Here is a 21,863-nt window from a genome sequence, read left to right as displayed (position 1 = left end):
AGTGTTGGAGGCAACTTAGCTAAAGGGCTGAGAAGGTAATAAGGTATAAAGTTTGTTTGTGTTTTGTGTCTCTTTGGCGTACAAGCAAAAGCGCGGACCAGGATTCAAATACGCATCAAATCTCCCAGGCTCATTGCTGAAGGAACAGAAAATGAACAGAGACAACAAGGAAGTAACAGATGCTGCAAAACGGAAAGGGGATTGTGAAGAAACTCCCAGGCGGAAATCGGAGGAACATTCCAAAAAGACTCAAGTTGACTCAATACTGAGGAGAAAGTCAGACGAAGTGCATCTGTGGAGGAAAAGGAAATCTGAGAAACCCCAGGAACCCACTATGAGAAAGCGGGTATGACGAAACATTCTTTTCATGTACTTACACAGATGCGCGTGGGCTGGTTGGGGCTGATGTCTCTTGCCTTCTGGCTTATAGCTCATCTTGAAATTCCAGATTGTTACAAAAGAAACTGTGATGTTTTACCTTCCTTTCTGAAAACTGCTAGTCTAACAGGACAGTAGTTTGAACAGCAACACTCAGGTTGATGTTCAGAGGCCGAAAACACTGGGCTATGGCTGTTGTTTTATTGAAAACACTGGAAAACCCACTTTAACTGAAAAGTCCTTACAAGATGCTTGAACAAGGTGAAAATCAATTTTTGATGGAAACCTTTTCATCTGTGTCCACTTGGTGGCGCGTGGCAGCTTGTTCTGTGCCTGATTCAGGGATGTACAATGCTTGTAACCCATCAGAGGACCTTTAGAAATAACACCTTCTGTAGCCTGCGGAGGGGAGGAGCTGCTCACAACGGTGATGTAGACAGCTTTTCCCTGAATTTAACAGTCAGAGCTCTTGGGCCAGGCAGGGACACTCTGAATTGTCTTGTGGATTGTGAAATATGGTACTTGGGGATATACAGGAATGCTAGTTTGCAGAGGTAGAAATGAGGACCTAGATTTATTGTCTCTCACGAGGAAATGGCTGATGGCTTTAAAATCAGAATCAGTGGCTGGTTTTGTATTGCATGTGTAGTTCACAAGGAGTGGCAGTCAGTCTGCCCCGCAAGGCTTGGCAGCGGGAACACTACAGTAAATGTATGGATTGGGGTTGCTTTGGTGGAATGAGAGCACAAAATTCACAATACCAGTTTATGCATATCTGCTTTCTGGCCATGCTTTCCTTTTCCCATCCCTTCGGAGTCACCACAGTGCTTACAGATGGCTTGAATTGCTCCATGAAAGCCCCCCAGTGTGTGAGGAAGGCACCAAACCTTCATCAGCGCAACAAATGTCATGTTTTGGGGTTTTTTACTTTACTTTCTTCCAACAGCAAAAACTTGGAAAAGACGACAAACTCTTCAGGAAGAAGGTACTTTGCTTTTTTAATAGGTTTGTTCTCAATCCCTTTTAATCACCTCTCCTCATGTGAGCTGAATGGTGAGCCAGTTTCTCTATCAGCCCTGTCCCTGTATCACTGCAGGCATTTTTATTACTCATTTACATCTTGAAATTACTGAATCTCTCTCTCATGGAAACCTTTACACTCCAGGATAGTTTAGCTGCAGTGTCTGGTTTTATATTTTCTGTTCTGGTGTCCCATATTAAAATAGAGCAGCAAGCTGTGTCCTGATGAACCAAGGAATAAAATTCTGTTTCCATACCGATGTTTCACTCTTCCTGTGTGTGGTTGAATCTTGCCCCTGACACACAACCCGTCCCTGGAGCCCCTGCTGACACCCCAGGAGCCAGGGATGACCCGGCACACAAGTAGTGACTACCTCTCACAATCTGGCACAATAACAGAAGTCCAATACCTTTAAACTAAGCGCTCCTCAGTACCCCGTGTGAAGGATGCTGCAAGCTGGCAGTAGTCTGATGATGTGTTTTTGTGGTTGGGTTTTTTTTTTTTTTTAATTCTAACCTGTCATTAACTTAGTGCGACCTCTCCTTTTACAATATGTTAATTTAAAGACAGGGTGATCAGCTTTCTCTGCTGTGCACCACAGTCTGAAGCATAGGAGCGCATCCACTGACTTGATCCAATTAGTTTATTGCAAAAGCATAGACTTTCTGATATAACAAGTGTGTTCACAGCAGTTCACCTTTTCTTGCCAGTCCAGATCTCTTATTAAAGCTGTCTCATTTTAACAGTTGGTGGCTTCTTTCTTGCTTGTAGCGATCGGATTAGACTTGAAGTCTTCCCTGGTCTTAGTTTGTACGTCTCTTATCTTCTATCTGGTGTGCATCAAAGAGAGATTTGATTAATGCGAGCAAGTGAAGTGCAGTTTGCTGTTACGAACAGTGACCGGGGCAGGGAAGAAGGTGCCAGCTAACCCCCGTCAGCCTGCGTTGTGTTGGAGATCGTGTCAGCGTGAGGTCTCGCCAGGCTAGCAGTGTGTCAGACCTGTCAGTCAGATTCCCCGTTGTGCGTGCACTGGAGGTGGGGGAAGCTTGAGAAGATGAGCAGAGTTTAGGAGCATGTAAAGGAGCAGCAAAAGCATAATGAAACGAGGCTGTGAGTATCCAGCAGCAAGGGCCGTAGCAGCACAGCCATGGTGCGAGTCTGTGACTGCGATTCAGGAGGCTTCAGAAATTTGACCTTTGGGCATTGGGTGTGAATGGATGTCACCAGTGTTTCAAGTGGGTGCTTTACCCAGTGAATGTGTCCCAAGCCTGGTTTCTTCTGGCCTGCTGGGGAAAAAGCTGTCTATAGTACGCTGCTTATTTTATACGTAACGATATCAGTTGTTCACTGTGTGATGAGTAAGGCCCTTAAATCTGCGGGATTATGCATGGTGAATAAATGCATTTATCACTCTCTTGGAGTCCGGAGAGCCAATAGCTGGACTCCTCACCCATGTGATGGCACTTGAACTTGATACCTTTGGCCGGTGAACTTCCCGTTGTGCTAAGATGGGTGGGACCTGGTGCTGGCAGGCAGCCCAAACCCCCGGGGCAGGGCTGTCTGCACGGAGCATCAGTGTGCAAAGTGTTGCCAAGTATGTTCTTGCTCAAATAGTCAGCCCTTGTCTCTTCCTTTTCAGCGGCGATCGTGGAAGGCTTCAGATGACCGCACTGCCATGATCAAGCCCCTGCGGCGCCTGAAGCAGGAGCCAGAGGATGACCTGCCAGAAGCACCTCCCAGGTCCAAGGATAGCGACCAGTCACGGTCCAGCTCGCCCACTGCAGGTCCCAGCACGGAGGGTGCTGAGCCCAGGGACAAGAAGAAGTTCAAGATGAGGAGGAAAAGGCGGCTTCCCAATAAGGAACTGAGCAAGGAGCTCAGTAAGGAGCTCAACCAGGAGATCCAAAAAACCGAGAACAGCCTTGCCAATGAGAATCACCAACCCATCAAATCTGAACCCGAGAGCGAGAATGAGGAACCTAAGCGTGCTTTGAACAACAGCGAGAGACTCCATAGGTTCAGCAAAGGGTTAAACGGGACTCCCCGGGAACTGAGGCACCAGCTCATCCCCAGCCTGCGAAGCACACCTCGGGGAATAACCCGGCCACCGCCTTCGCTCTCTCCTCCCAAATGCATTCAGATGGAACGGCACGTTATCCGGCCGCCTCCCATCAGCCCCCCTCCGGACTCGCTCCCCCTGGATGACGGGGCAGCCCACGTGATGCAGCGGGAAGTCTGGATGGCTGTCTTTAGCTACCTCAGTCATAGAGACTTGTGCATCTGTATGAGAGTTTGCAAGACCTGGAACAGATGGTAAGGAGGGCAGGAAACCAAGCTGGGCCTAACCTGTAGCAGCATGGACTTGAAAGGGAAGTGGGTGAGAGGGGCACGAATGCCTCCTAAAGAGGTGTGTGCATGTCGTCACTGCAGCTCTGTTGAGCCCAAGGAGAGGGGACGACCAGCAGTGTCTAGAGAAGTAGCCTGTCTTCTGTTGCTTTCTCAGAAATGGCAGTTCCCAGCATTTCTGGAGGGAATTGTGTCTGTGTGTCAGCGTCGGCGTCAGCCTGCCGGGGCTGTAATGTCCCAGAGCAGCCTGTTCTGTAGTTAGACACCATAATGTTCTTGCCTGCTGGAACGGCCAGTCTAGGTCGTGCTAAGGCTTGGTGTCATTCTGCCCCAGGACTTGCTGACTGCTAATGCAGTTGTTTGTTCAGTTCAGCTATTAATTATCTATTGAGATACAGTGAAGTTCTCCCAGCACCCTCGCTGTTCTCCTCAGAAGGTCTGTGCTGATTGTTTCCCTGTAGAGGATACACGGAGAGTGATCCCGCTTACTGTGTTCTGTACTGGCAGAGCTGATGGAGGAGTCCTTTGTTATCGTATTTACTCACAGTGTGTCTGTTCGGTGCCCAGGGTGCCAGAGTGTAAATGGTGACACAGGTGGTGACTGTACAGCAGCAGGAAGCATTAGTGGACAAGTTTACGTGTTTCACTGAACTGGCAGTGAAATCTCTTGTTGGTTATCGTCTCGGATTCAACTGTAACGTGCACACTGATGAGCAGGTTGTAACAGAGACTCCTTTCTAGCAGTCTAGTAACAAACTGGGTAAATGGCAGAAAGGTTGAGGGGTTGATAATTTGGTGCAAGATGATGTGTGGGGAGTGCCTCCTCCGTGGTTGTCTTGGTGTCACAGAAAGCTGGTAAATGCCTTTTCCACATCTGTGCAGTGTTTTCTAATGGGAAAAAAAAGAGAAAATGCAGAATCTTGCATGTTCATTAGGACTTCTTGCTTGTTGCCCTTAGAGAACCATAAAGAGAGCATAAAAACATATAAACCATGTAGACAGGAATAATACAAACACACAGAACAGGAGAGGGGTGATCTGTCTTACAAAATTCACTCGTTTTAAGTAAGGAAAGCACATGGATTTTAGTAAGTGCTGTGATAACTTAAAATGGGATCTGAAGTTGTTGACACTTGCAATTCTGTGGAAACAATCCCATGCTTTATTGCTTGATATATTTGATGGAGAAACTTCAAACCTACGTAACAACATTGTTGTGCTTATCTTAGCATTGCTCAGCCTTATTTTTGCTATTTTCAGTTAAATGCTATAGTTTTCCCTGCTGTTTAATGACACCTTTTAAAGTCTTGCAGAAATCAAAACAAGTGCCAAATTAAGTGCTGTTGGCTTTTTTTTCTTTTTGGGTAGGTGCTGTGACAAAAGATTATGGACCAAAATAGATTTAAACCATTGTAAATCCATCACTCCACTTATGCTTAGTGGCATTATTAGGAGACAGCCTGTAACCCTTGATCTTAGCTGGACAAATATATCTAAAAAGCAGCTGAGTTGGCTTATCAACAGACTGCCAGGTAAGTGATGAATCTTTTTGACCACTTCTCTGAATTGAGCAACCTAGTTTGTATCTAAACTGCAATCTCTGAGGAACATCTGCAGGGATCTGGGTGTCCTAGGAGAGGAGTAGAAATGTAGGAATGAAGCACTGGGGGGTTAAAATGGGCCCGAAATTAGTTATGTTGTGACTAATTGATGTGCTAGGTAAACTTAATTTGAGGGCAGGTCTTCGTCAACAGGTCATGTTGTTGTGGAAAGTGCCTGCGCCAACATGATTAGTGGAGGGGGTGGCGGGGATCTGCTCTCACCCACAGTAATGAAGTTCCGGATGGTGGGAGAAGTGGAGAGCTGGGTGGGAGGAGGCTGACAGGGTCCCTGCCGGCCCTGGTGCGCTGGGGTGGTTGTCAGAGCAGCGCTGCGCTTCACACGACCCGCACGTGGTAGCAGACATCGCTGCGAATGTCTTTGGGTAGGCCGCGTGCTCCAACTTCTTCTGTATCTGCAGGTCTTCGAGACCTGCTGTTGTCAGGGTGCTCGTGGATAGCAGTGTCAGCACTTTGTAGTTCCAGTTGTCCTTTACTACGAACTCTGGACGTGCAGTGGGCAGAAGGCCTGAAAGACGCACAAATGAGAGACCTCTTGTCACCGCCCACAGATAACCGGCCAGGTAACAGGCGGGAGTAGCACACAGGAGACCTGTCGAGTGGCATGTTCTGCTGCTAGTCCCCCTTGGAGGAAACGGGCAGAAACCCCTGCAGCTAGCACCGGCGGGGTTCTGGGCTTTGCTGATGTGCGGGGTGTTCAAAGTAGCGACTCGCAACACCTCCTTGCTGGAAGCCACTGGGTAACAAGTGATGTTCTCTGGCTGCTGAACAGTCATCTGAGCCGCTGTGCTGGTTTTCTGTCTGACTTTCTTCTCTTCAGGCTGCAACGGGTGTACTTTAGAGAGTATGGAAACACTTTCTTCCAGTTCAGGGAAGGAGCAGTTCTGTGGGTCATGCCACATTCGCCCGGATCTCAGCTCAGGTGAAATTTTGAGCAAATCAGATCTGCTTTCTGGCATGCACTGCACAGCCTACTGCTTATTCCCGAGTTGTAATTCTGCTGGGCCCCTGCAGTTACTTTCATCCCTTTTGTTTTGAAATCAGGAGGTGGCTTTGTCCACGTGCCTGTTCCAAAAATAGACGAGTGTTCCTGCTGATGTCCCCTCCAAAGCTCCAGACAGGCCAAAGCGTCTGAAGTTGATGTAGGGCAGCAGTGTTGTGTGTCACAGTGCATTTCATATAGATCTGCAGATGTTTGCAACATGGGGTGAGATTTTTGGGAGTGACCTGTTGCCTCTGCTTTCCAGGTCAGATCGACAACCGGAGTAAACTACGGAACATCGTTGAGCTGCGTTTGGCTGGCCTGGATATCACAGATGCTTCTTTGCGGCTGATCATAAGGCACATGCCTCTGCTCTCCAAACTCAATCTTAGTTACTGTAATCACGTGACAGATCAGTCTATTAACCTGCTGACCGCAGTTGGAACCACCACGCGGGATTCGTTAACAGAAATTAATTTATCAGGTAAGCAATGCAAGCGCGGGGATGGGGAGGGCGGGACTTGCCCTTTGGCGTTAGACTTGTGTGAACTGCTCGTCAGCGGGGCTGGCTTTGCCCAGCGCTGCCCGGTGTAACCTCCCTGCCAGGACCCCGCTTAAGCAGCCGGACGTGCTGCTGCGTACATAACCCTGCAGCTGCCCGGCCCTTCCCCGGGCCCGGCGCCAGCTGAGGAGCTGTGCGTTGTACCCCCCTCATCCTCCGCGGGGGATTTTCCAAGGCTGCCGCGCATCTGGCGTGCTTGGCTTTATCTCATCCGTTACACAACGGAGTCACAGAGACGGGGCCGGCGGGGTGATTGTGGGGGAGCGAGGGGGACCTGCCACGGTCAGGATAAACCGTCCTTGTGATGGAGAACAAACTGAGATGCGCTGTTAAATTTCTCCCCCTTTGGGGTTTTCTGTTGTATTTTTCCGGCAGACTGCAATAAGGTTACTGACCAGTGCCTGTCTTACTTCAAACGTTGTGGAAACATCTGCCAGATCGACCTGAGGTACTGCAAGCAAGTGACAAAAGAAGGCTGTGAGCAGTTCATAGCAGAGATGTCAGTAAGTGTTCAGTTTGGGCAAGTGGAAGAAAAACTTCTGCAAAAACTGAGTTAGTTAAAGGACACGTGTAAATACTGGGGCAAGGGGGGGTCGGGACTGAGAACACGTAGGGATTTTATTTTCAATTGGGATCTTGGAATATTGGAAAATACCGCAATTGGATTTTACAACTCTTGTCGAGGAGAGAACAACGTGAAACTACCCATGATAAGAATTTCAACTTGTGCCACTAATTCAGTCTACCTGGGATGTCCTGCACTGGCTCTTATGCAAATTCATAAGGCGACTGTTATTGATGATAATTGTTCATACCCGGAAGACGACTGATCTCCAAGAAATACTGTTATTTAAAGTACCACAGCATGTGCTTGGTAGTGTAAATTTGATTTCTGCTTTTCATTTCTTAAAACAACAAAAAAAAAAAGTTGGTGTCATTAAAGTGGACCATACACTGCATTTCTGCCTTCTTAACACGTTTTGTTTTGTTACATCTTACATTATGCAGAACTATTTTTGTACAAAAATTGTTTAAAAATTATTTATGCAATGTTTGAATGCATTACCAGTGTTTCGGTTTTGATTGCCAATTTTTATCTTTACTTATGGTAGGCGAGAACTTAACCTATACTTCGTAGACAGTATCTATCTACAAACGTGCCCAGGTCAGGAAAAGTAGGTTAATACTTTCAACTTAAAGCATGTTTTAATGGAAGTTTATATCCTGCTTTGTATACTTCAGAAGTGACATAAGCATGTTGTGGAAATAAGGTGTAAATTATAGTTGAAGTAAAACACTTTGCCAAGTTTTATCTGTATAGAAATCACCTTTTTCTCAAAATTTTAAAGAATTCCAATTTCAGCTTTTGCACATAGGAGGGTTTCACTCTGTAGCATGAGCTCTTGTACTCAATATAAAATTAATTTATACAGTGAGTCCAGCCGTAGAATAAATGGTCAAACGTCGTCTCTTTCTTTGAAGTGTGAGTTGAGTTCTCATTTAAGGTTTATAACATGGTTATTTCCTGATTGTAAAATTCTGCATTCATAAGTGCCATTGTTGTACGGTGTTGTTTTCGTAGACCTTCCTGATGCAGTTTTACCTTTGTTGAATTTGTATAAACAATTGTACAAAAACAGGTGCTGGCTCTGTGCGTTTCTGTTCCACTGCGGGGATGTTGTGGGGGGAAGTTGTGTTTAGCACTCATGCATCTTGAGGAAAAGGTTGAAGTGCTCCCTGAGCTGGCTGAGAAAAGAGGCTGAGGCTGAGAAAGCCCATCACAAATCTTTATTAAGCTTGTGTGGCTAACGATCAGCATGGAAAATAACATACAGGGTATGTTTGTCTTCATTAGCTTACCCACTGAACAGAGACTCTGGGAATTTAGTACCATTAAAAAGTTACTTCTAAAAAATAAAGCCATTGAGAGGTTTGCTCCCTTCTGAAAAATAACCAGCAATGTCTCAAGCTGTGTATTTTATTCTGAGGAGGAGCTACTTTCTCTTTTCCAAGCTAGCTTAATTTTTCACATAAAAGACAAGAGCAGGTGTGACAGCATAGCAGAGGTACTACAGCCAAGGCAAAACATCTCCCTATCTCTGTTACTTTGCTAGCATGTGGGAAATTAAAAGGAGCAACTGTTGCTTCATTGATCAACCCTGCTTAAAGAATAGGATAACCATGGGGCCAGACCTGCTCCTTCCTCCCCTCTTTGGGCTGTGAATTTATCTGATGCTGTCTCAGCTGTGCTGGGCCAAGCTGTCTGTCAGGGACACCCTACAAGGGCAGTCATGGCTCCTGGGTCAGGGGCTGACAGCAGCACAGGTCACTTGGCAGCCAGGGGTAGCACAGTTAATAGTGACTTGGTCTCAGTTAAAAGTCAGTGAACATGAGGTTTTAAACAAAAAAAAATACCATATTTCCTTTCCCTTCTCCTTAGTAAAGCCCTCCCCATTTAAGGTTAGTAACATACATTCCACATGTTAGCAGCAAGTAGTTTCATGACCCTGATTAGTATTCACAGTAACATCAGGCTGTCGGCACATGGAGTACAATCATCACACGTAAGAGTAATAGTTACAATAGGCATGAGTGGATTAAGGACCACAATAAGATGGTTTGTTAACCCCCTTTTTAAAAAAATATTTTATTCCTAAACTAAAAACCTCCTGGTAATTGGTATTTGGACACCACATGGCAGAGCCCTGTCAAATGATGGAGGTTTTGTACATTTATGAAGAAAGGCCAAGACAGTACATGTGTTACAGCAGACATTCTGAAGGAAGCAATTGGCAGAAAATGGATTGCTTGAGGGCTTCTGTGCAGGTACAGTTAATGGCAGTGCTTCTACAGTTGTATTTTACACTGTTAACACTGTTGTAGGGACAGTGTCAGAACAGTTACATTCTATAATTACATAAAAGCCAAATATTCAATGGATATATTCGTTGCTTCTAATGCACTAGACAAGGTAATACTCTAACGTGGTAGAGCAAAGGTGTTTTCTGAGTACTGACTGTGGTAATTAGAGGTGATATTCTTCAGAAGAGAGCAAGAACTGCTGTAAACAGTTTGACTCAAACAGTTTGTGGGTTGATAAGGTAAGTCAGGCAGCACTATTACTGTACACACAGGCACCATATTGTACTGCCCAGCCGCGGGGTTGGGTATGCTGTAGAAAAATGTTTCACAAACTTCTAGATCCTGATGTTCAAACTGCTGTGTTTATCAAGCACTAAAAAGCTGATGTATGCCCCAAGGGTCAGCACTCCTGCCCACAGAAATCCTGGCAGAGTGACTAAAAAAAAAAAAAAAAATCCAGTTTTGGTCTTGGTTTAAGATTTGAACACGTGCACAGCCCGTACAACATACTGTCGGCAGATGGGGCACTCGCTCATCCTCTTGCCGCATTTGGTGCAAGTGACCATGTGGCCGCACTCCAGCAGGACGCAGTCGATCACGGCATCCATGCAGATCCGGCACAGGTTATCGTCATTGTCATTCAGCTGCATCTTCTCACCCTCTGAAAACCAACAGAGAGGGAGGTCACACCTTCAGGCCCTGGAACACCAGTTAAGTTCTAGCCCAGGCAGCTACTAAAACACACAGACAGCTAATTTAGCATGAAGTAGTTCTGCAACATGGTCACAATAGTTTTTCCAACCCACAGCTAAGAATTCCTTAAAGAAACCACCCCAAGAAACAAGAGCTAGATAGCCCCTAAGTGGCTTCATTCTTTAAACTCAGAGACCATTTGCAATTCTGAACAGAATGACTGTGAAATAATGTGTTGGATTAAAATTCAGCCCATGCTGATTTTCCATCTCTGAGCTTATGTTGTTTGGCAGGACTTTCCTCAGAAGATAAAAACACACCAGTAACAAAGCAGACTAAGAAGTGGAAGCCTTAGGCTGGAGAGGTGGCAGAACTGAACAAAACCTGTCAAGTTTCATTGCAAATAGACAACATCCGCTATCAATAACTGAATGTTCCCTCAGACCATGTTGGGGAAAAAAAAAAAAAATTGTAAGTTTAAAGCTTTATTTCAGACAGGCTTTCAATTCTAGTTTATGACCAAACTGACGGTCTCACTTCAGCTATGTTCTGACATTCCCTAACAGTCCCCCACCTTCGCAATCCTTCTCCACCCCAACGAACTGATCACCACAGTCCCTGCAGCGCATGTGCTGGCTCAGTCTGGCTGCAAAGAGGCCCGGTCACCACAGTCCCCACTTCTTTACAGCCTGACTGCTGGATGCAGGAACAAAGAGCCAGCCAGGCTTTTTTCAAGCTGCTAACGACATCAAAAAGTTGTTCCTCAGATTATCCTTTGTGCACAGGAATCAGTCTGTGGATGTACTACAGTCACACAAGTGAAAGACTCCAACTGTTGAGTGTAACAGGGCAGAAGTCACTGAGCTGCAGCCACAGAACCACCTTATCATGAGAACATGGACTGAGACCAAACCACTTGAACTTGGACTTCTGCCACCGTAGCTTTTAATTCTGTAGGGCAGTAAAAGACCTGAATTGCTTTGGTCTGTTGACAGCTACTGAGAAGCTCTCTTGCTAATGCCTTGTGAAATCTAATAAAGGACACAGAGGTGCCAAGTTTCACATTCTCTGAAGAGCTGGTTCTCAGTTGTGCAATTTTACCTTCTCTGTGACAGCTAAGCTCTCTGAGCTTTGGAAAAGAGTCTCAAAAAACCAGCACAGTCCTGGAAAGCTTCATTTACTCACTACAACCACATTCAACTACTCTAGATGCACCTCGAATTGTTAAAACCCGCTTTCCAGTTGTTCCGGCTGAGCAGACCAAGTTAGATACCCAAGTCCTGTTGGCAGAACCAGCTACTGGAAACCAGAAAGTAAGTAGTCTTAAGAAAGTGAGAATTAAATATAAACTTACGTGTCTTGTGGTTTTCCTCACTCTCTCTGTATAGTCTGCTCACTTTTTCCACAAGTTCCCATTTTTCACAGCATCCTGAGTAGTTGACAAAATTACACGCAAGTATTTCCTTCAGCTGCCGAACACTCAGCCCTTCAATGTCTTCCAGACTTGAAATATCAGACAAAGATGCCCTCGCTCGCTTTCTGGACAATCCAGGGGTCTGAAACATATCAATAGTGTGGTTTTAACTGTCTCAGTAAGTTCAGAGCACCAGATCTGGTGCTATGTTAAGCTGCAGCAACTTGGCTAAAGTTTTATTCTTTTTAAAGTAAGTATTTGCAGAAATGCATTGCTAAATGTGGCTAATTCTGAAAGAAGTGCAGTGTGACAGTAAATGTTGACAGAGATCTAATAACTTTATGGTCACATGCCAAAAATTCATTCTTTGGATAGTTCATATCTCACCTGCTCTTCTGCACTCTCTTCTTCTTCATTATTTATAGAAGATGTTTCAGTTTGTCCCTGCATACAAAATGAAACTAGTCAGGATTAAAAAAAAAAATATATATATCCCTTCTAAAACATTTTCTTTTGAGCCAAACTCATCACAGATAACAATGACATTTTGAAGTGTCAATTGCTACTAATTGTTATTGATTTGTCACCTCTATCATCTAAACTAGTAAGCTTATCTAGTAATCTTCTATATTGAGGTAAGAGATACAAAAGCCATTTTTCCTGCCATCCCGAGTCGCACCAACTGGCATTTTATTTTAAAGTCACGCATACCTATTAAAAGAAAAAAGCTAAAAAAAAAAAAAAAGCTATGCTATGCTATACCACAAAACACATTTGAATTATTGTACCCGTAAAGGTGTTCCATTTCCTGCACTTCCCCTTCTGTTTGCAAGTTCTCCTTGTGAGGACACTGATACAGACATAGAAAATGGATGAGTAAAAAACCCCGAAGTCTGTGACCGTGACGAATGCAAGCTACTAGCGTCCATATCCTCCTCCGAACCTAATCCATGGTGGCACAGCACGAGATCCACCAAGTCTTCTTTCTCTCTGCAAGTATCTGTCGGTATGTTTCTGAGAATCAGATACTGCCGCAGATCCTTTACTTTCAATCTCATTAACTGAGGTCGCTGAAAGGCTGTTTCTTGCAGCAAGTGACAAGTGGAACATCTTCTGAGATTCTCTTGTAAGACTGAACAAACTGAGCAAAAATCCTTCTTGCAGTCACAACACATGTGCTAAGGAGAAAGACGAAATAAATAACCATTCAGTTGTATGCAATAGAAAACAGATCTATACCCTGCTCTTTCCTTCTCCAGGCTATGTAATTTACTATTACTGTCTCCATTGTTGATTTTGACATACGTGATTTTTAGGATTTAAGTCTAGAAAACTGCCCGGTCAAATAGTTTTGCAGGTGTTCCAAGGCAGTCCATCGCTTCTACAGTCAGCCGATTTGAGGTTTCAATGAGAAAACACTATGAATAAACAAATGAATAAAGTACTCAAGTGGTAGTTTAGACAATAAACAAAATTGAAAGCCAGTCAATTTTATGGTATGTTAAAATACTTTTGAATATACTAAATGTCACTGCTTTTTTCACATGTCTAAAAACCATTATAATCCCCAAACTTTAAAGAACATACTTCTTCCTCAATTGGCTCAAAGAATTCAAAGCAGGCCTTAAATGTGATGAATCACATGGTGGTTAAATACTCCCAAACGCCCAGCTGTCATTTCTGAAGAGAACTTTGTTCAAAAAACTCACTACAAAATACAAAAGCTAGAATAGGCAAGACTTTCAGCGGAGATTTTAAACGGTCATCTCATCCACTGTGAACAAATCCAAACTCTTCAAGTTTTTCAGGATTTTAGTAAATTAATATTAGCTTCAGAAAACGTCCATACACAGCCCTTACTTCAAGAAAGCATTTGCCATGTGAACAACAAGACACGTAGGAAGGGGAAAACTGAACACACAAACTGAAGAAAGAGGCTTCATATTTATCCAAATGAGCTGCAGAGAATTATATCACTGAGTGGACAAAATAATGATGCTGGACAGTCATGATACGTAGAAATAATATTAACAATCTCAATTTTGTCTGTATTAATCCACCAACCTCCCTCAAATGAAGCAAGAGGCTGCTAGAGCGCAGTAGCATTTAACAGAACTAAACCTGGTTAGGAAACAAACAGAATTACACAAGTATTTCACAGAAAGAAGCTGTGATACTATACTGTGAGGTTTTATCTTTTCCATCATTCAGTTTGTCCCTTCCAGTACCCAACCACTATGTTTGGTATCACTTTTAAAACCAGATTTGTTTTAATGTTTAAGATTCTGAAGCTAAAACACGTCTCTAACAAATTAGAATCCACTAATTTTTAGGTCAGACCAGATCCAATGTGTCACTGATTAATGAACATGAGACCTCTTAACTTCTAATCCTGTCTGACATTAATTTCCTGTGACTTCAGAATAACGCACTTCCTCCCTCCCTGGCTATCTGACTTGGGCTTCCTTATCTACGGAAAAATACACATTCATCTCCCAGCACGCCTACAGATTCATTCAGATGAGTAAAAATACTACATAATAGGAAACATACTCACTTTTTTCCTAAAAACTGAAAAGGAAAGTCCACAGGCTTTGCAAACTATGTTAGCGCCTGCTGCAGCTGGAGATGGATATGCTGAGAAGTCTGTATTTGGTGCAAATCTGAATGGGCCAGCGCCTCCCCCAAAGCCAGCCTGCTGGCCACGGACAGCTCCAGTACCCATGACTTCATTCAGCAATCCACAGCAGGAAGCCCACATGGAAGTAGCTCCCGCCTGAAAACATTCACAAAACAAGAAAGAAAATTAATATCTGAAAACCCACATGAGATGTAATTTGCTACTGAAAACGTACTTCACTCCATCTGTCATCATCCCAAAAGCACGTGGTGGGAATTCCCAGAGCACCAGGAATTCCGTACAGTAACATCTTTAACAGCCCAATAATCTCTACTTCCCAGCTGCAAACCAAAGTAGGTAAGATTTGCTTCCGAGATGATCACACAGGCACAAGGAGCTCACTTTCATAACTCATTTTCCAGCAGAGCTCCGCACAAAAAGGGTAAGGAACAAAGAAGGAAGAGACTAACAGCCATTCGTAGATGAGGGGCAAAACTTGCAATAACGACAGGCAGCAATACAACAATTTATCATAATAAGCACAGAGCTGTCCCCTGCAGGATCTTCTCCAGAACTAATCCAGCTCTTATATGACTCACAGTAAAACTCCCTCTAAAAAAAGAAATGTTTCTGGATTTGAAACTTGAAAGTAGCAAACCAATCTTCATTAGAAACGGTCTAGTTTCTCTGAGAGGGAAATGTTTTTCAAGACCTCCCTGAACCTGCTGTTTTGTTGCCTTATAAAATGTCTAACAAAAATTAAAATAACTCTAAATGAACTTATTCTATATTGACTGGATTTCAGTTTGGAGTCACATAATTTAATCTTAAAACACTACAAAAAATTCTAAATACATAAATAAATTACTACTTTTTATCCTTGAAAGCCTTTAGCACTAGCTTCTCTATCAAAAGCACGTATTCTACTTAAAGATGGAATTTGGACTCCAAGTTGTTCAGGTCACATGTTTAATCACTGTCATGTGGCTTACTGAAACCTACTAAAAAAAAAAAAAGGCAGACAGAGTCATATCAAGTTCCTTCTGAAAGGAAGCCGAGTGCTACGACTTCTTTTAAACATTTTTTTCATACTTTTTTTTCTTAATTATGCTGGTTAGAGCTGTTCTGGTTTTCATTCCAGGGCAGCCTCTTTCCCCTCCCCCCCCCTTTTTTTTTTCTCTCTCCAAAGCATGAAGACATAAAATAATTGCTTTTGAGACCTGTAGTTCTGGCTGTAAAACCTAAACCAACCAGAACATGCACTTCAGCTCAGTAATGATGGTGCTTTAATTCCTGTAGTAACTAGACTAATTTCTGTATTAAATTGCACATTTCCCCTGAACTGAACACAGTCCTGTTACAGTTGTGGGAACTTCACACAGTAACTGGGGATATGCCAGAACATCTCCTTTCAAACCACTGAGCACAAAAGGTAAGAAGAGAGTCCTCACTCTGGTTTAGAGAGAAGCCAGGAGAAACAATGCCATGGAACCAAACATGTTCTACAACACCTTCATGTAAGTGCCTTAAGTATGGAACATCAAAAGCATCTTTCCAAACCACACAAACCTGGTACTTCACTTTTACTGTTGCGAGCTGACATTAAAAGTGTTGCAATACAGCAAAATATTGAACATAGCCATTTTGCTTCTAAGCTGTACAACACATAAATAACATTGTGTGCAGTAATAACACCAAATATAGATGCAACAAATTAAATTCACTACTCTAATTTTACAGATATTTCAAGAGCAAAATTCATCCCAGGCATAACAAGAAACCTCCACACAGTGGGCACCCCATGCATAGGGGGAAAAAATCTTCCTAAGCTTCCTGTGACCGGAGTTCAAGGGAGACGAACTCCAGCAGCCCTTCCCTGACCTCCAGCCAAGACACAGGTATCCCCAGCACGTGGCTGCGCTCACAGATACACCATGTGCTTGGAGCTTGCCTGATGTGTAATCAGACTTCCATGACAATCATTAAACTATCAAACTAAGACTTGCTTTCTACTTTTCAATAATAAAGAGTAGAAACAGGTCAATATTCATTTTTTCTATACAAAACAAGTTATGCATAATTATCCTAGTTTATTGGGCAAGAGTAATTAACTTTTCAGAAATACATTCTGCAAACCAATAACTTAATCCAAGAGAGCTCCAAGTTTTAAAACTTGGGACTTCTGAAAAAAATTTTTTCTTGTCTTAAGGGAAAGTTGTCAGTTGCAGAAACATTACTCTAATTCTTCATATATTCTTAAAAACTGATGAGCTAGCTTTACATTTAAAAGATTTTAAAGCCACATAAAAATAACAGAAAAATAAAACAATGAACCAAAAGAGTCTGTCAGAATTCAACTTGCTTCATTATATGACTATGGTCTTTTCAGGGGGTCACAGCAGCAGCAGGACACACAACAACTAAAAGGACATAACAGTTGCTACCACAACCATTGCTTGATAGCTTAAGACCTGCTTATCAGACTTATTTTATTCAAGAGCCTGTAACAACTGCTCGGACATCACTATTGACACTAAATAAATATACACTTCGGAAATTTTTGTTACACATTTTTGATACATGAATGTTGTTAGTATCAAACAGAAAGTCTCTTTACATTACTGCCAAGCATTCAGTCATGTTAAGGTGAAAGGTAAGGCAACACGGGCATCATTAATTCTCTCCTTAACCTAAGTCCGCTGTAGATTCTTTCTAAGCACTAGTGTCATTAACCAATAATTGAATTACAGTGTCTAGACTCTTCCTATTACACTGTAAAATAAATGAGACCATGCTGAAATGCACCAAGACACAAATGAGACACACGAAAACAAAAACTCCCTCCCTTGAGAATTAGTTAAAATGTTGCCAATTTTGCACCAAAAGCCTTTCCAACTTCAACAGCCAACACTTCCATATTCTCTTCTCACAAGCTGCCATCAGCTATCTTCTCTCTGTGTACCTATTAGGGCAAAATACTGCATTTGACCTTCTCTGCTCTTGCTTTTGGGTTTAAGGGTGTTCAGTAACCTGATGAGAATTTCACCTCAGAAAGACACGCACGCACACACCCCCAAGCAGCGGGGAGGCTGTATGCTGCTCCTTACACCTCTGTGCAAGCAGGATGTGCTATCAAAGCCAGCAGACCAACAGCAGAGCAGCAGAAGATATTTTATTCTTTTTTTTAGCTCAAATTTCGTCTTTACACCCACCCTGAGATCAAGCGCCCCTCGAAACCCGCCGAACCGAGAGATCCCCGGTCATCACAACCCTCAGACCTGACCCGAATGCACAACGACAACCTCGGACACGGAGAAGCACCTTTGGGGAGCGAACCCCAGGGCCGGCCGGAGCGGTTCTCCCCGCCGGCCCCTGCCGTGCCCCCCGCACACCGACCCGGCGGGAGCTGACTCCCGACCACCGCCCCCCTCACAGGCCCAACCCTCACGCACCGCCCCGAGCCCGGCTCCGTCCCGTTCAGAGCCCTGCCAGTCCTTCAGCCGCTGCCGGCGGGGATCGACCGCGGACGGGGTGTGGAGACTGGGGCGGAGGCTCGCCTCAGGCGGCGGCGCCAGGCCCTGCCCGGCTGCTGAGTCAGTGGAGGGCGCCGGGGCTCCTCGGCAAGGCGGCCTCCGGCCCGGGCATCCCTCGGTAACGGGGAGGGCCCGGGGAGCGACAGCGGCCGCGGCTTGGCTGGGCGGCCTGAGGAGAGGAGGGAGGGGCGGCCCGGCCCGGCCCGGCCCACCGGGGTCCCGGCCCCGTCACGCGCCGGTTCGCCCCCTCCTCCCTCCCCGCGGTGAGGGGAAAGACGCTCTCCCGGCCGGAGGAACCCCCCCCCCCCCCCCCCCCCCCCCCCCGCCTCACCTTCATGGCCGCTTCACCACCGCCACTCGTACTCCAGCGCCGGCCGCCACCGCCGCCTCAACCGGGCGTCGTCCGCCGCGGCGACCCCCGGCACCGACAACCCCCCCCCCCCCCCTTCCCCGGCAGACCCCCGCCCTGCGCGGCGCTCCAGCGGGCCGCCTCACGGAGGGCGGGCCTTGCCGCCGCGCCGCACACCACTGGCTACCCCACCGCCGACAGCGAGCGGGCGGAACCAATGGGAGGAGAGGAAGTGCCTGTGTGTTGGCGGGGCGGAGGTTCCGCGGGCGCGGGGGGGGGGGGCACGAAAATACCCCTCAAACACGGAAAGAAGCAGCCAGTGACAGCTGTAAGTGCGTAAATAGTGATGTCACTGAAATAAGAGAGAACTTTTACCTCATGTTTTTGGGCTGGTTTGGTTTTTTCCTGTGTACTTAAGCGGGTGTACAGTGACGGCAGGCAGTGCCTGTCCTCCGAGGTGAAGGTGGCTGTACCCGCCCAGCTTCTCCTGAACGTGTGGAGTAACGGGGGCATATAACAGGTTGTAAGAACCAAAAGCTTTTAACCAGAAGATTGCATTAAATAAAACCAACAATACAAACCCAGCTGAGTCTTCAGGAAAGCTTTATTTACATAAGAGCACACAGGGCCAAGAGCACAAGAGGCCTTTGCCAAAAAGAGGAACCGGCAGAAGCGGCTGAAAATAAATTTTGACCACAAATCAAATTTACCCGTACAAAAGGTTGCATGCGAGCTTTACTAATTTCTGCAGGAAGGATCTATTTTTGGAGCAAGTCATATACAAGAACTGAGTCCAAAAAAAAAAAATCAGTACGTACTTTCCACGAGTATGGCACAGTCCTGGCATCAAGAGCGGATACTTTATGCAGTCCAACTTCTGGATTTGCTCTGACACCATAGCTTAATTTAAAACCAGGTCATCTCTTTTTGGAAATGCTTATGCTCCTCAACAAGCTTTCGATATGCTATGAACTTCTACACATGATTTAATAAGCAATTTCTTTCCCCTCCCCCCCCAATAACAGCTTGCAGTTTTAGTCAAAGCAACTGAAAAGATAGAAAAGCCTTGTGAATTCAATGTTGGAACTAGCAATTGCACGTTTCTTACGTTTCTCATGTGAGAGGTTGCTTTAAGACACCTTAAGAAATATCAGTACAGTTTGTTTTTTAAAAACTTTTATGTCACCTAAATTCTGTCAGAGAGTCAGCCCTGAAGTACCAAATTATACACATATATTTTTTAATAATCTTACACTGAAACACAAGAGCTCCTCATATGGTCGTTGTAAGCGGTGTAAAAGCTCTGTCCCACGGATGAGCCAACCCGAACAAAACCTCATTTTTTTTTCGTTTAGCTCCGTTAAGGACTTGCCAACAAGAAATCCTCCCAAACACAGATGTTTTAGGGAGTAACGTGGGCCTGACAGAGCTGAGATCTGGTGACTGTGCTGGCAGCTGCAGTTGCCACTCCCGCCTTAATTTGGGCAGATCTTGATGAATCATATTCCTAACATGGGATTTGAGATCACTTTTAATGTGTTAGCCTGTCTAAATTGTAACAACGTCGATTATTTTTAAAGGAGGAACTTTAACTCCGCGGGCCACTTTGTGGCTGAAAAGTAGCATTTGCAGAGGTTCTATTAATAAAAGACTTGCCCTCGCTGAGCCTTCTGGATTGTGCCAAAGAAGCATTAAAAGATTTAAATCTATTAATGCTAGATGCCCCATTTACTTCTGCCATGAAATAACAAGTGGTGATGACTCGCTGCAGCTCAGTAATCCCCCAAGGTTTTACACATCACGAGAGAGCGAGGTAGAGAAGTGATTCTTACCAGGAATATTAATTTGGGTTTAATGTAACAATTTGCAAAATTCTATAGTAAAATAATAATAATTAAAAAGTTAATTGCTGGGCTTTATTTGGGAATTTCAGGTTGGATATTACTACCTATGGGAAGAATCATGACAATATTCACTTTTTATGCCACACAGCACTTTGGAATTAGCTTTTGAGAAGGTTTTAAGATTACTGAGACTTGGTTCGACAGATCCAAGGTTTCACGAAAATGCAGGGATCCCCAAACCCAGACAGTGGCCATTTCATGCTTCATAAGTTCAGGCATGTTACTCACGGATTCAGCCTATTTTAGGTAAGAGAAAAGATTACTTTTTCTATGGTGTTACTTAATCTTGAATTTAATACCACCAAAATCATCTCTTGCTGCTTATTTGGAGGTGCGTGAGTTTATTTAAATGCTTAAGAGCGTATTCTGAATGCTCTCTGTGCCACATGCTGAAGGACTGTTTGTCAGCGGAGTTTGCATGTTGGCTTCAGAGCGTTTCACAGAAATGTCAGAACCAGATGTGTGTCATTTCCTTTTTCCTCCAAGTTCCCAACATGCTGGCTGCGGCCTGGCCTTATCTCATCTCCTCCCCCTCCCCGCCAAGCCGCTCCACCATTTCAGCCTTTCTGCCCAAGCTGTCATACTTTGTCTTCAGAAAGAGCCAGTAAATTGATCTTTATTACACAATAGCTCTAGTTATTGCTTGGGTGTTATATTCAGCTATAGTTCAATGAGTATTAGTTCATTGAGGGCTAGGAAGCTATCATTAATTATGCTATCAACAACTAACTACAATGTTACATTTCTTAAATGTAAATGTATTCTAGAAAAATTACTCCACGCTTGATTTGCTGCCTCCTCCTCTCACCACCCCCAGGCATGAATCAGGAGCAACTCAACTGAAATCCCCGGGGACATGCAGATGTATAATAATATTGAGCTTTGTTTTGCTCTCACTTAAAAAATGAGAACTATTATAATAATTGCAGTATTTTCCTTCAGAACATGATGCCTTAATGAAGTACTTTAGCAAATTACTGAGAAAATAAAAACTTATGTGTGGAAATATCTTTATTGCATCACAAATCATTTGCAAGAAATCCAGTCCAACAGGAGTGAATTCCCCCTGTGGTGTTCTCCACCTGCACCAAGCAAACGCTTGCATTGGTGTGGATCATTCTCCCTGTATGGCCCAGGGAATTCCCTCCCAGCCTCATCCGTGTCCAGCCATGGAGAAGTGCCATGTCCTTGCCATGTGGCTGTCCTCACCGCGACATGTGGGGCCAGCACCACAATGCCGGTGGTGGTCACGCCCTCCTCAGAGGGCTGCAGCACACCCACGAAGGGCCACGAGGGTCCCCAAGACCTTGCGGAGTCGTGGTTTGGGTGCTGGCCTCACCGAGCCACCAGCTGCGGTGCCCACAGGGCCCAGGGGCTGTGGTGGGAGCAGCATGGAGGCCACCAGCCATGGAGGAGACGTGACCAGCTGCTGTGCTCTGGGTGGTAACAGGCTGTGCCCAACCCACACAGATGCTGGCCGTAGCTCGCCACAGCCCGCAGCCTGGCTGAACGGCTGTGGTGCGGTGGCAGCTCGGAGGAGACCCCGTGATGCAGCACGCCCGACCGCCCTGCGCCGCTTC

General features: G+C 44.9%; 2 protein-coding genes across 13 annotated transcripts in view; one reads left to right on the top strand and one right to left on the bottom strand.

The window, feature by feature from the left end:
* The window catches only part of KDM2B (lysine demethylase 2B), a 125,816-nt gene extending 117,269 nt beyond the window's left edge, over window positions 1–8,547 (top strand). For 8 of the 11 annotated variants that reach the window (XM_054843803.1, XM_054843802.1, XM_054843804.1 and 5 more), the window contains 7 exons: window positions 78–346; window positions 3,039–3,712; window positions 5,114–5,277; window positions 5,766–5,927; window positions 6,185–6,286; window positions 6,612–6,830; window positions 7,284–8,547. In XM_054843803.1, coding sequence (XP_054699778.1) covers window positions 78–346; window positions 3,039–3,712; window positions 5,114–5,277; window positions 5,766–5,927; window positions 6,185–6,286; window positions 6,612–6,830; window positions 7,284–7,465 — 1,772 coding nt within the window. In that variant the 3' untranslated portion in view covers window positions 7,466–8,547. The remainder of the gene's footprint in view (window positions 1–77; window positions 347–3,038; window positions 3,713–5,113; window positions 5,278–5,765; window positions 5,928–6,184; window positions 6,287–6,611; window positions 6,831–7,283) is intronic. The other 3 variants (XM_054843801.1, XM_054843805.1, XM_054843811.1) reach the window with 3 other exon arrangements.
* A 134-nt stretch (window positions 8,548–8,681) lies between these two features.
* On the bottom strand, window positions 8,682–18,534 carry RNF34 (ring finger protein 34). Of its 2 annotated transcripts, none has more exons than XM_054843812.1 (6): window positions 18,362–18,534; window positions 14,435–14,653; window positions 12,666–13,055; window positions 12,265–12,321; window positions 11,818–12,019; window positions 8,682–10,431 (listed from the first exon to the last, which is right to left on the bottom strand). In XM_054843812.1, the coding sequence occupies exons 1-6, from the start codon at window positions 18,365–18,367 to the stop codon at window positions 10,244–10,246; spliced, it is 1,062 nt and encodes a 353-aa protein (XP_054699787.1). In that variant the 5' UTR covers window positions 18,368–18,534; the 3' UTR covers window positions 8,682–10,243. The 2 variants fall into 2 exon arrangements, with proteins under 2 accessions (XP_054699787.1, XP_054699788.1); XM_054843813.1 differs by lacking the exon at window positions 18,362–18,534 and adding an exon at window positions 17,950–18,196.
* Between the last annotated feature and the right edge of the window lie 3,329 nt (window positions 18,535–21,863).

The sequence above is a fragment of the Grus americana genome, chromosome 16, assembly GCF_028858705.1.
Source record: "Grus americana isolate bGruAme1 chromosome 16, bGruAme1.mat, whole genome shotgun sequence".
Classification (NCBI taxonomy): domain Eukaryota; kingdom Metazoa; phylum Chordata; class Aves; order Gruiformes; family Gruidae; genus Grus; species Grus americana.
Note: the sequence above shows the minus strand (reverse complement) of the source record. Positions and strands in the feature narration are given on the sequence as shown.

Coding starts and splice junctions, on each gene's coding strand:
- RNF34 (XM_054843812.1), bottom strand. Junction 12,322..12,665: donor GAAATGGAACACCTTTACGG/GTACAATAATTC, acceptor TTTTGTATGCAG/GGACAAACTGAAACATCTTC. Junction 10,432..11,817: donor TGAGGAAAACCACAAGACAC/GTAAGTTTATAT, acceptor GTTGGTTTTCAG/AGGGTGAGAAGATGCAGCTG.